At 51.1% G+C, this 14,130-nt stretch overlaps 1 protein-coding gene across 1 annotated transcript in view; it reads left to right on the forward strand.

Moving 5' to 3' along the window:
- The window catches only part of RPH3AL (rabphilin 3A like (without C2 domains)), a 33,235-nt gene that overhangs the window by 13,703 nt on the left and 5,402 nt on the right, over positions 1-14,130 (forward strand). Inside the window, exons 7-9 of the mRNA XM_082328033.1 lie at positions 4,409-4,583; positions 11,457-11,570; positions 12,025-12,207. Of these exons, the coding sequence (XP_082184159.1) occupies positions 4,409-4,583; positions 11,457-11,570; positions 12,025-12,207 (472 nt within the window). The remainder of the gene's footprint in view (positions 1-4,408; positions 4,584-11,456; positions 11,571-12,024; positions 12,208-14,130) is intronic.

Genomic DNA, 14,130 nt, shown 5'->3' on the forward strand with positions numbered 1-14,130 from the left:
GCCTGATTGAGAGGGGAATGATAAATCGTTGAAGGCTGGCAGCCATTGCAGCTCGAGAAACGTTGGGGTCAGAGGTGCGATAGATTTTGCTATTCCGGAAACAAAGCTCCGAATAGCAATTTCACTGCCTTTTAATTTTCTTCATCCTCAAGTGCCGAATGTGGGAGTTGACAACAGATTGCTGTAAATAATGTAATTGGAAATCTCTGTGTTATGGAAAAGCAGATGAATGCAAATAACGAAGCTGAAGAGTGCTTGCTCTTTCTCCCTGCCAGTGGTTTGCAGCGTGCCAGAGCCATGGTGGAGAGCTGGGACAAAGTGAGTGTGTGGGCATGTGCTGCGTGAGTGCAATGGCAACGAAGTCCTCCCAGGGTGGTCGCATTTGTAGGTGCCTTTCTCTTCATTAAGCATCGTAGCCCAGGAGAACCTGCTCCCCCGCCTTTCGGCTGCTGGGGGATTGAGCTAATAACGCCGATGGCAGCATGGGAAGCTAAAGGTAGCTGTTTTCCTCTGGCACAGCCCAGCCCGGGCTGCTGCGAAGGAAGGGGGCTGCAGAATGAGAACAGCTACTGTGTGGCAAGCAGCAGGTGGTAGAGCAAAATGTGGCTTTGTAGTGAAGAGCCTTTCTAAGCATCTCTGTTTGGGGGACTCGTGGCTTGGTGAAGCGAACTCCAGGGGGGCTGCAAGCATCTGTTACGATTCCTTCAGCTTGGACCCCATCCCTTGGTCAGCAAGTCCTAATGTTTTCTCTGTTTAGGAGCTTGTTTTAGCACTTGTATGTTCAGAGAAGGAGAAAGAGGAGGGAGAAGTTTGAGCAGTAACATGCGTTTCACTAGGGCCCAGTGATTCTCCGTTAGGTCCCATTTACAGGCTGCACTTGAATGTGCTAGATAAAAATACGCATCTGCTTCTGACTGTCTCATCCTGTAGCTGTAATGATGGCTTGATGCAACTTTAATAGGAATATTATCAGGGTTATAAAAGGCATTGAGCTCTCTGGGCTTGTCATGGCCATTGAAATTGGTTTGAAGTAATAAAAAGAGGAGTGTGTTGCTAAAGTAGCTCTTCTTCCCCGTGTCCTCCCCCACTTTGCTTTAGGGTGGTTTAGGTGTCAGGGGAGGCAGAAGGACAGGAGCCTGAAGGAAGTCAATATTTAGTGTGGATTTTGGTTGTGTTTGGCTGGGCCAGTTTGAGCGCAGTGGCCCAGGGACAGCTGCAGCTGGTGAACCATGGTGTGGCTGCTCTGCTCTGAGCCACGTGCTGGGCCACCACGTCCTCATCTGGGATAATGCAGATACAGATCTTTATTCCCCTCTGTCAAGCACTCAGAGCAAGGGATGATCAATGTCACTTAAAATTGGATTGTTGCAAGAGACTGAAGGGGCTCGCTGTCCCTTTCGCTGGTGAAATTCCAGCTCCACCCAAACTCACGCTGCTGTTGGGGCTGGATTTCACCTTACATGCCAATGAGGCTCACGGGAGCAAAACTCTCTCCTCATTGGAAAGAGCAAACTCCTGCTAATGAACAGGAGTTTTGTTCTTGAAGCACCATTACAGATTTATTAATTTAAAATCAAGCAAGAACTTTGCTGTCGGGCCGCTCTTAGGATCAATGAAACTACCATCAACAGCAGTCAGCAACATCGATTTGTTTTGATGCATGGATGCTAAAACTAACCTGTGTGCCCATGTGCAGAACAGAACGTGAACCGCGGTCGTTTCGGTTGGGGCACGCTGCTGACCTGGGGGGAGGCAGAGGTTCTAAATTAATATAGGGGAGAGCATCTTGCTGCAGCTATTTTAGAGCTGATTTCAAAACAATTTCAGTACTGCTGTAATGACACTAAATTCTATTAGAAGCATCAATTTCAAGAGAATATGTATGCATAGAATCAATTTTATACTAGTATTACTGCATCAGAGCTGGGTGTATTATGTCATTAACTCTCTCTATAGCTGGATTTGCTTTGAGATAGTGAGAAACCTTGGGGTGACCAGCCCTTTCTTACAGCAATCCTTGCCGTGTCTGATATTGGTTTTATGGTGTGCCTAAATTGTAGTTCGCCTGAAGATAATAGGTCTCTTCAGCGCTTCAAATTAAATTACAGATGTTGCAAGGTCTGTTCAGAGAACGACTGTAAGAAAGGGGTGCTTCCTCCCTGGTAGTTTGCACGGAGAAGATACGTGTGCTCTGGCTACCCGGTGTGCGGCAGGGGACGGACAACCTGCCCTCCTCAAGCCTCTGCTGATCAGGTTGCAAACCCCATGGCCACAGTTCCTGTTCTGCCGGCTGTGTCCTGTGTGTGCAGCTCCTGCATCGTGGATGTTTACCTGAGTTGCAGTGGGCTAAGCTCCACGTAGAGATGTCTGTCCCAGATTTAAAACAGATATTGCATTTCCTGATTCTTGGTTTTGTGGGGACAGCAGAGTGTGTTCCTCAAGGGTCTCTGTGCTGCACTGATGAGTGCTGTTGTACAAGCTGTACCAAATGCTTTGCAGTCCCTACGTGGTAGCAGAAGGAGCTGTGTCAGCTTGTGCCTCGACCGGCTGGGTCACTATTTTGGCTCTTTGCACGCTGGTGAAGGAGCTGGTAAAGTGTCCTGCCTGCCAAGGCCCCCTCTGTAGAAGAACTTGCAGTCTTCTCTCCTTTAGGGAATTGGCTTCCCAGCTTTTCACTTGGATGGCAGACTCACTGTCCCACTGGGCTGTTATTCAGAAGGAAAATGTTGGTGTAATTGCAGGGTGCTCTCACCTCCTGGTTTCTGCATCCTGCTGTGGTGCACACGAGCTTCTCTCTTGCACTCTTACAGTAACTGATGTGTGTGCTGGGTCATAGCAATGCTCTGCTTTCTTCTGCTGGGTGCTCTTCTTTTAAAAAGCATACTCCCAAGTTCCCATCTGAATTCAGGTCACCTTCACTTGGCTTTCAAGACCCCAAACACAGAGATTTTAGCTCTCTGTGTTGATGGCTCTGGACTAGGAACCAGGCAACCTGCTGAGCAGTCTCCTCCCATCAGTGAAATGGTGATGGTGGTGTCCTGCTTTTTGTGCCTGCATGAGAAGAACTTCTCATGAGTGCCAGGTGTTGTCACTGCCCTCTGCTTTGATTAAGCCCTAAATGCAAATTGCAAATGTATTGGTGTAATTAGAGATATCTGCATTTGTAGCCATTGCCATCATGGTGATTCTGTATGCAGAATGCTTTGGGAACTTGGAGCAGAAACACTGATGATCTCCTTTACTCTGAACAGAAGTGCAAGATTGCTACCCCCTTGCATGAAATAGAAAATGATGTTTTTACTATATTAACTTATTTTTGCCCTGTCTCATTAGCTCATTATTAGACTGCTGGAAGGCACAAAAGAATTAGGTTTTTAGAGGCCATTTCTCCTTGTCTGAGCTGCCATCCTTTTCCCTTCCTCTGGCTCACAGCAGGCTTTATATTAAATATACTTAATAGAGCTCCTTCATCATAAGCTGCATTAAAACTAAATTGGAGAGTAGAGGGCGTTCTTACAGGAGGTATTACAGCTTAGCACTCACAGTCTGTTTTCTGCTCCAGGTTCAGGTTACTTGAGTGTCGTTTCTTGTTCTGGGGTTTTCAAGCACACTCATTAAATGGTCTGGCTTGGCCTGAATTGCTCTGTGAAATGAACGCCAAGGTTGTGCCATTTGGTATGGCACGAGGCAGCGTTTCTGCTGTCCTGGCATTGCCGCTTGCATCCCTCAGCTGCTGCTGGTCTTTGACTCTCAGAAGTAAAGCGACCTGGCCCAGGAGGAGATACTTGTCAGGAATTGCTGCCCCTCCAGCCAGTGCAAGACGTGTTTTACTCTAAGCAAAGCATGTGCTTGGAGCTATTGCCACCCATGACATGTGCCTACTTTCTCCGGGAAGCCTTTCTTTTTGTGGATTCCCAATGGGAAAGCAACAGATGCCGAATCTGAATGGCCCACTGCTTAGTGCAGGCCAGGGAACTTCATCCTGATATCCTTGTAGTAAGCCTGGGAGTGTGTGTTTGACTTAAGCATGGCATCAGAGAAACATCTAGTCTTGACCCGGCAAACATGAGAAGCTCTGTGGTTTGCATGATCACCCTCTGCTCCTCCTTCAGTCTGTGCCTGTTGCTCATTCAAATTTGAAATTTTTTTAGTGGTGGAAGAAGGACCAAGGTGAAGCTGGGCTGACAACGTGTGGGGAGAAATTTGGGACGCTGTGGTAGTTGCAGAGTGCAGGGGAACCATTGGGCTCTGTGAGCTGGAAGGCTTGACCCCCTCTGTGTTTGAGTGGGGTCAAGGTAGCTCAGAGGGAGTGGCTGGGCTGAGCTTGTTGGAGAGCTCGTTTCGTGTTGATTGTGCTCTCTTGCTGTAAAAATCCAGGCTTAAGGTGTTGCGTCTCCATCTCCAACAGGTTTGGAAGAGGTCTGGTGCGTGGTTCTACAAAGGGCTGCCCAAGTACATCACGCCTTTGAAGAGCAGCAGCAAATCCAGTGAGCTGCCCTCGCAGCCTTGGCAAAGCGAGCCAGCCGTGCCGGAGGCAGAGAGCGTCGGGACCAGCCGATCCTTCACCTGGGCCAGGGGAAAAGGTTGGTTCTCTCCTCCTTGCCCAGGAAACAGGGTGGGAGAGGGGGAAAAGGACCTGTTGCTAGCAGGATTCAGCTAATAGGGGAGGCTCTCTGTTAGAGGTAGGGGATAGCCAACAGGATGGGGTGTGTTTCCCACGTGGGCAGTGGTGGGGTTTTTTGGCTATGGTATGTTTTTCAAGTTTCACTGTTATTTTAAGTGCTCATTGGTGGCCCAGACTAGCCCCAGTCCTCCTGGAGTCCCTGTCCTTCAGTCCACCCTTGCTTTCCTCCATTCCTTGTAGCCCCCACTGTTTTGCTGGGACTGCTAAGGAGGGCATGAGCTGTGAAGCAGACACTTGAAGCAGACTGTAGCCCAAAGAGCAACTCCTGCTGAACTACGTAGGCTGGTGCCACTGATGGACATCATTGTGCAGCCAAGGCTGACAAAAGGCTGGTCTCATTCCCTCCCTCCTTGGGGCTGCTTGCTCCTTGCTTCTGCTCCACAGAGCACCATTGGGCAGATACCTCAGGTCGCTTTGAACTGGGTTAGAAATTACACGCCCGGCATCTCCCTGGGGTCTTCCTGGGGCCCGGAGCAAGTGGGCAGACAGTTTTTTACAGTCAGTGGGCAGGAGTGAGCCAATGCTGGCGGTGTCCTTTTGTGCCTGATGCCCCTGAGCAGGTGAGACCAGCAAAGGGTGAAGCTTCTTCCCCAGGCCTTGGGGAGGGGGCTGAGGTTTGCAGCATGGAGAGCTCAGGGCTGAGTTGTTCTTTAAATGTGTCTCGGAGAAGCTGTTGATTAACTCAGCCCTGTGCAGGGCTGGGGCCAGAGCACTTACAAGCCTGAAGATTTATGAGCTTCAGCACTCACATCCCTGTTCTTTGAGGTAGACCTTGATTGAAGTAGACCGTTGTATCACATGTGGCATCTTGGATCGCTGCCGCGTCAGATCCCATTCACAGCGCTGCCTTGGAGGGCTTTTTTCCCCCCTGTCTTCCATCTGCCTACCCTGTCATTGCTCGTATGCCCACTCCAGTGCTGTGCCTGGAGCCAGCTGGGGGGAAACAGCAGCTCGGCATTGAGGAGCTGAGCATTCAGGGTCAATAGCTCAGCAGCGGATGGATGCTGCAGAATTAAAGCTGCTGCCAGTCTGCTTTGATTTCTCTTCGTTTCTTTCTGGTGTGGATTAGCAGAACTGTCTGGCCTCTCTCCCCTTCTGTCTTCTGCTATTAGATCCCCTCAATTGGAGAAGACCTCTTCAGCGTACCAGCAGCATGCACTCTTCCACATAGAGATAAATCTTATCAGTAGTGCAGGGGGAAATAACCTTTCAGTAAAGAGGACTCAGGAGAGTTGGGTTTACAAACCTTCTTTTCAGGCCTCAGCTAGGAAAGCACTCCCAGCCCTACTGTAACTTTTATAATTAAAGACAAATTAGATCAACAGTACATGGTTGTGCTTCCCTCCAGGAGATGCTTGGAAGGAGCTGTCTTAGCAAACGAACTGATTGATGAGGTATTTTCTGTTCACATGATACAGAAAACATTACGAGTCAAAGAGGTATAGCCCAGACCCGGCCTGCTTTTTAGTTCAGCTTTTTAGTTGAGTTTTGTTTTGGGGGAAGGTCTCCCCCTAAATACTGGCAGGAGCAGCAAAGGAGCAGGTGGAGGATAGCAAAGTGGCCTTTGGTAAGCTTTGATGGGGGTGGTGAGCTGCCTTTCTCCCTGTGCTCTGATTTTTGGCTGGCTGCTGTTTTATGGGTTGGATAATACTAATTTATGGTTTTATTTTCTGGTGCTTTCTTTCCTTGTTGCCCTTCTCTGTTAGGCCGCCTGTCCTCTGGACAGGTTTCAATGGGCACTGTGGGCTGTAATCCATCTCTGAAGCTGTGAGCTTGTATATCTCGCCCCTCCGTTTAACTCTTTTTCACCTGCCAGTGGTGGGACTTCTGCTGTTCGTCATCCGAAACCTCTGCAATGTGCAGGGCAGCCACCTTCACCCGTGGAGATGCTGTAGCTGTGATATTGCCAGTGTGAATCTGTGACTGTGCCTGGACTGAGCTTTATGAGGCTGTGGCTGACAAGGCAGCCTGCCTTACCTCTGCCTGGGTGATAGCATTTGTCAGCTCACGCCTCGTATGCCCTCATCTGAACACGTCCTTTCGGCACTGAGTAAAGCCCTGTTGCTTGTTTGGCAGGATGTTCTCGAGAACGAGCTCTGGCATTTAACGTGCCTGACTCTGACAGGCTGCTCTCGGTGAGGTTTCCGTTATCTCGGCCAGCCGTGTCTAACCCCACCAGTCGCCTCCCGAGATGCTGGAGGAGCCCTCTCTCAGCTATTAAGGGATTCAAATGAGGTGGGACCGGCACAGGCGTAGCCATATCCCAGCACGGCCCCTGGAGAGCCTGGGAGAGAGAAGCCACAGTTGTCCCTTTGACATCCTCCATGCCAGGAGCTGTCTTTCAGCAGGGATGGGGCAAACCTCAGGTGTCCCTTTTCCTCTCGAAAGGAGGGGGTCAGTGCCAGGCCCTGGGTACCAGCCGCTCTGGCTGTGCCTGCTGCAGGAGGGTGGGAAGGCAGCAGGACTGAGGGACTGCAGGAACGTGTCTCTTGGAAGAAACGCCAAACCTACCAGGAAGAAGTTTTATTTTTACACACCCATTATTTTTCTCGCGCTTGCTGACACTGGGATTTGCCATTGCCTTTCGTTTTTCTGTAATAAACAAGCAGTTGCCATGGGAACCCTGCTATTAGTTAAGGCACAAATGTATTGTCATGGGGAGAATAGCAGTAATATTTCTTGTGCTGGGGAGCAGCTCTGCTCCATGTGGTGGAATGTGGGTGGGTTTCTGCACTGGGTCAGGCGGGATGGGGCCGTCAGGGGGTGGGGAGCAGTAAGCAGCAGGGCTTTCCTTCCCCTGAACTCTGAGTTCTGCAGAAAAAAATGTGAAGCAACTGGGTGGAAAAAAGAAGCGTGATCCCTGAGGTATTGCACTGTTTGGCATGAGGGCTGCCTGCTGCTCTGCTCGGTCTCCGGTGGTTTCTCCCAATGCAATGTGCTCCAGTCCCGTTGCCAAGCAATGCGACATGCTGGGCTTGGCGCTGTCGGAGCATGGGAGCAGCAGCTGGGCAGGGGGATGCAGCAGGTTCATCCGGCGTCTGTGTGCTGGAGGCCAAATACCCGAGTGATGGAGCAGAGAGGAGCATGCTGTGTCAGGTCAAGAGCTTTGCAGGCCACCAAGGAGTCATCCAACTTCTCTACAAGTTTGGTTAGCACTGAAGCTGCACGTGTGCTGCTTCTGAAGGGGAGAGCAGATGGGTCTGGTCCCCTCCTCCTGCTGGGAGATGTTCCTGCAACTGAGGGCAGCGCTGGGTGTGATCTAGCATGGGAGCTGTACTCAGTGAGACACTTGGGATGTAATAAAACTCTTCATCTCTGACCCTCCGACCCTCAGTGACCAGGAGCTGTTGTTTCACCACTCCCCGGAGGTCACGTTTGCAAAGGCTGATGATAGGGATGCTGCAGGGGAGCTGTGTGCTCAAGGGCTCGTGCTCAGCCTGCACGTCCGACGCATCTTGGCTGTGCTGGGCGTGTGTGACCGTGCAGAGCTGTTGCTGCAGGGTGCCCATGCATGCCCATGTGTTTTTTCTGTATTTTTGGCAGCTGCAAGAAGTGCCAGGCTTTGTGCATGCAGGGACTGAGCTCTGCCCTGCAATGGGCAGTGGGAGGGAGCGTGGCTGGTTTTTCCCATCGCAGGCGTGCCCGTGCCAAATGAATGCATTCAATATTAGAGCTCGACCCCAGCCAAGTGCTCCTTTCCCCTTGGCCTCGGCACAGCCTCCTCACATCGTCTGCTGCTGGGGTTAAGTGCAGCCCAGCAGCCCTCCACCATTCCCTGCGGCTCTCTGTGCCGCGAGGCTCTGGTACCTCTGGCTTGGAGGTTGAACCACATGTCAGAGCGATTGTGGGCTCCAGCAGCAGCCGCAGGAGTTCAGGCCCTCGATGAATGACCTGTTCCCTGTGGGAATACTGCTTTTCTTGCAAGTTTTATCTCGGCATATTTTTTTTTACGAGCTTTTTTTTCAGTCAGCTGGAGACGGAGAGGGATAAATCTGTTACATTCTCTGAAAGTACAGCCGTCCAACGACTCTTATTGATATATCAGCAACTGCTGGAACACCAGATTTATGACTTCTGGGCTTCGGAAAGTGCCAGCAGAAGGTCTGGGAGCTTTGGGAGAAAAATTACCTTAAAGGGAAACATTGGTGCAGTGGGTAAAATACACTCTTATTGGCAGCAGAGGAAATGAGAGCAGACAGGGCTGCCTCTGCGGTGTGAGTCCCTTCATGTCATTAATGTTTTCCTCCTCTTGTGCTGGTCCTGTCTGAACTGCTGAACGGCAGAAGGGAAGGCAGCTAAAGTCACCTCCACTGATTCACTGGGGCCTTCTCCAAATAAATCCTGTCTTCCAGCGTTTTTAAAGGATTCATGGAGGAAGGAGCTGTTCTAAAGCGATGGATTTGATGAATCTAGGAGGCCAAAAAAGGATGATGACCAAGTGGGACAGGAGTGCATTTGCTGAGGGAATTGGGCAATGGGACAGTCAGAATAATTCTCACAGTGGAGATTTGGATTTTGTAGCAAAGAGCCTGGTATGTATGGGTTGTTATTAATAGTATTTATATATGGTCCCCCACCTCTCCCAGGGAGCTTTTGGGATGCAGCGAAGCTGTCTTTAAGACAGCAAAGCCCAAAGCCAAACCTTTGCTCTGAGAACTCTTAGCCAGAAGTGCAGCCCCCCTGCTTGTCACGGGGCTTTGCTCTCTGCCCGGCTTCGCTCCACAGCCCCTTTCCCCACAGGTGAGAGGTCCCATTTCTGATGGTGCCAGGAGGGAAAAGCTGTGGGTGCAGGAGGAGCTGGTGCCCGGGGGAAAAGCTGCGTGGGCAGCAAGGAGGGGGCCTGGCAGCCTGTCCTCTGCACAGCGCTTCCCAGCAGCACAGCATGCATGGGGAGCAGCCTGCCAGAGCAACTTCAATAACACTTTGCAATAACACTGGCAGCCAGCTTTAATATCCTCAGAGATGTTAACTCCAGAAAAGCGCTATTTTAGGTATTAATTTTTTTTTTAATAAAATATTTTGCGTAGTACAGATAGCTGCCTGAATACAGGAGCATCTGCAGAGGTGCTTGGCAGAAATGTTTGACAGCTTTTGCTTGCCTTTGCAAGGGGCGGGATACCCGTCCTCTTGCCCGGGGCAGCGCTAAAGGGTTTGTAGCTCTGTGAACCACGTGTAGTGAATTTTAGCGCTGATGTAGAGAGATGAACTGACAGCTGTCTTTGCTGCCCCATGGTTGTCACCTTGTACCGCTGCACCCATGTCCCTCCTGTGCCCGGCAGCACCGTGAGGCTGGGCACTACGAGTAACAGTGCAGGGGCAAAGGGGTATGTTCGGCAGCAGAACGGGGAACTCATTTCTCATATAAATATGAGCTTATAAGTACATACTGATAAATATAAAGAAATAGCTGGGGCTTCCTTTTTCTACAGTAGAGGCTGTAGGTTGCAGTGTTGCCTACTCTATATCCCACATGAGCCAATATTGTACTTTCCACCAGGAATTGTGACCCGCTGTTTGAAACGGCTTCTGAACCGCCAGGAGAGCTGGTATCTGCCTTGGTCAGACGCAGCAATGGTCTAGGTTCAATCCCTCAGACAAAAGACAGCTGTTTTCTTGTTACTTTCCTCCTCAGCCCCATCATTTCTGTTCTGAGATCAGATCATTACAAAACCCAGGAGATGGAAAAACACCTTTCTCATTTTACCCAGAGCAGCTGGCAGTCGAGTTATCTTTTACACATGGTATAAGCAGGAGAGGTACTTGCATAATTGCATGGAAAAGTGGAAACAACCTGCCAATTGGGAAGTTGTCTGGCAAAATGAGGCTCCTTCAGCTCTTGTGGAAACTATAGAGGATGGAAAACAGCAGGATTAGGGCCAGGATTTGGGGGCGGGGGAGAAGGAAGAAAAGCAGCCTTGAAATGGGGGAACAGCCTCCTTGAGGAAGAGGAGCGACCCTTGCCTTCTAAGCCTTGGGGACATGGGAGTAATATAGTCCTAGACAGAGTGCTGATAGGGATGAGTGTCTGCTGAACGGACGATGAGCTAATAAGGCTGGTTCTTCGTGTAATCGCTGCAGGGTTTTTTATTTGATGTGCTCAGTATTTATCTGGTGTTTTCCTCATAAATCCTGGAGCCTTCGCAGAGGCCCTGCTGCACTTGAGATGTGGCTTGGAAGAAGCCAGCCCCTCTCCTCACATTACTCAAATGTGGATGCTCTCATGGTGGAGCTGGGACCCCTCCACCTGCAGCTGAGCAGGAACCAGCCTTGCACCCAGCCTAGCCCTTAGCGTGTTGCTCCCGCGATGGAGATGGCAAACAGCAGGAGAAGGGGGCTTGCTGGTGTGCCTGCACAGGGGTCAGCAGGAGCAGAGCCCGGCTCCCAGGCCAGCCATGCCGTGGGGCTCTCGGCTTTGCAGCAGGGAGCTTTGGGCAGCAAAGCGCAGCACAGGAGTGGTGTGGTCCCCATAGTCCCAGTCAGATTTAGGAGAGAAGCACTGGTGGTGTGTGCATCTGCTTCAGGTGCTGGCACCACTGGACTATGTGCGGCAGAGTTATAAATCATCTGTAAAAAGTAACAGCCCATCGTGTTTGAGAGGAAGAGTGAACAGCTGTGGGGAAACTGCAGGTAGGGTTCCTTTTGGAGAAGGAGAACGTGATCAGCGAGTCAGCATTTGTTCATGTTTTATTTGGATCCATCTGGCACCCTCTTTGGTAAGTGTTATGAACATTGTGAATAACTGTCTCTCTCCTCCCCCCGATCTTTTCTGCAGTGGTTTCTAGTGATAGTGAGAGCGACTCAGAGTTCAGTTCTTCCAGCCTGGATGACAAGTCTTTACCTGCGGGGTCAAAAGGTTCACAAGGCAGAAAGCACCGAGCAGGACTGGGTGAGGAGTTACTGTTCCTTGTGGCTGGAAGGCGGAAAGTGTAAAGTGCTTGAATGCTTGGCCCTTTGTACTGTGGGTTTTGGCTCAGCCGCTTGCCTGCCCTACATGGGTGCAGCCCACTGGCTTTAGCTGTGTCTGGTGAGGATCTGGTCCCTTCTCACTGGAATAGTGTCAGTGGGTCAAACTGGTGGTGGGTCGCTCCATTGCCTGCAGCCTTTCAGGGTCTGCTCCTGGCTGCCTGGCAGCACGTCTCCGGCCAGCTCCTCACTCCTGACTTTATAGCACTGGAATCGCTGGTGCTATTTTAGGAGCAGAGCATGGGAACTGGGTTTTGACCCCGCTCCTGAGGGTGCCTGGCTGGGAGCGGGGAGGCTGCTGCTCTCTCAGGACCTGGTCCAGCATCTGCACCCACTTCTCCCTCCTACAGCAGCATCTCTCTGTTTTGTTCCTGCAGCACCCATTGGGGAACCCAGCCAGGCCACGGGCAGGGCACTGGGGAGCACCCACTCCCCTGCCCTCTCAGGGAGCCGCAGCAGCCTGGGCAGCGAGCAGGGTGCTGCCCTCAGCGCCACGGAGAGCTGCCAGAGCGACCAGCCGGCAGACAGCCGCGACAGCGATGTTGGCAGCAGAGTCCCCGGTAAGCTGAACCTCCTCTCTGGGCAGATCCATGCTTTTGGGGCTGACTTCCTTCTAAGCACAGCTTTCTCAGGGGCACACCTGGCAAAGCTGCAGCCCAGGCTCACCTTTCCCTGCAGCTTTTCTCATTGCAGATGCTGTCACAGCATTACAGCTCACTCCTTCCCTCTTCCCCTTGTGTGCAGAATCTGTTCTGCAACATGAGTAATCGTCTGGGGTGGGAGCTGCCTACACCCACCTCCAAGAGCAGCCGTAGCCTGGGGCTGTCCCCCTGCAAAGGCCTGGAGCTCCTATCTGCCCTGCAGAGGCAGCAGAACAGATTGAGCTTTTACTGAAGCAAAGCAGAAGTCCAGCAGCTTTATGAGACTGAATAAAAATTTTCCTAATATTAGGTGGCTCTTAAAGCCAAGCATGGCTCTTCCCAGAACTCTGCAGTGCAAAAAAAAGACACTTTTTCCCCCTCAACAACCTTGGAACAATTAAGTGACTGTGAGAGCAGAGGCTGCTATCACATCTGATCTGGAGCAGCTGAAAGAGATGCAAATGTGTTCTCTCTGCAGTTCCCGCTAATCTATTCAATAACCCCTTAAGTTATCGTTTAGCGCTGCTCCCTCCAGAGCATTCCTGCTGCCCTGTGAACTGCCACTCCTTTTGTTCCTGAGCCTGTTTTGTGCTGTGCATGTTGAGTCGTAAATTGGATTAGAGAGCAGGTTTAACCTTTAGTGCAACATGGAGTCGTAGTCCCCCTCCCCACGCTTCCCACTAGAAATAGCCAGCATAAAATTGTTTCTCTGCTCTTCCCTCCCTTCCCAAGTTTCAGGGATTTTCAGTTTTCTTTAACTTTAGTTTTTGCAAAGCAAATCAGATAAGTGATACTTCTGCTCTGTCCATCCTCTCTCTGGATTATAGTGCTGCCCCAGACTGGGCAGTTTATTTTAAGCCCCTGTTGGCTGTGGCATTAGAGACGGCTGATTGCCATTGTGCATTGGCTCTGATGCCTACCGGAGCGGAGCAGAGGGTTGTTCTGTGGGATTGAAGCCGCTGGTGGTAGATAGTGGGTGTGACCCCTTGGGTGCTTTTTCTGCTGGTGCTACACGGGCATGCTGAAGTCTGGATGATGCACACCTGGATGGTGTGTTTGTGAAGTGCTTGGCACTTCAGAGCTTTCCTGCCAGCTGTTTGAACTAACTGCTGCCTGGCCATGACAGTGCAAACAATCTCTCAGAGGCAGAAAATGCCTTTTTCCTACTAAAAAAATTGGAAGCAAAGCTTGGCACGAGGGGTCAACACTTGCCAGTGAGATCTCTCCTTGCTAGCCAAGGGAGAGCTAAAAATGACAGGCAGCATGGACATATATTTAAAAAAATGGAAACTGTAGTAATCTCATGAGCCCAGTTAAAATAGTCCCTGAGATGCAGAGAGGATTCTGCTAAGGAAAAGGTTAAGCCAGGCTGGCTGACTAGAGAATATCTATAAAGATCTTTATTATGTCTGGGGTCATTTATTTCCCAGTCTTCCTGCAGAAGCGGCTGTTTCGTTCAGACCTGGTGCTTGCAGCAGCGAGTGCCTTGGTGGGAGGGTTCCGCAGCCCCCAGAGCTGGGGGAGGGAGGCAGGGAGACAGCAGCGAGTATTTCTGCTCGCGTGTGCTGGGGGGGGAATGAAGCCGGTGGTGGTTGCAGTCGGCAGGCACAGACTTGGGAAGTGATGGAGGATGGCAGCGGGCAGGGTTCTCTGTGTCACGTCACGTCAGAGAACCGGCCACCAGCCAGGCATCCTCCTGGGCCGGGGAGCTGCTACGGGCTTGCAGGGAGTGAGGTGGCACTACAGCTGTGGCTCTGTGGCCACAGAAGGTGGCAGGACGGGCTACCGAGCAGCTGGCCTGTCTTTGAGCCTGTCCTGTGCTGGCGTTAGACCTCACGCTCC

This window comes from Platalea leucorodia, assembly GCF_965183815.1.
Source record: "Platalea leucorodia genome assembly, chromosome: 16".
Lineage (NCBI taxonomy): Eukaryota > Metazoa > Chordata > Aves > Pelecaniformes > Threskiornithidae > Platalea > Platalea leucorodia.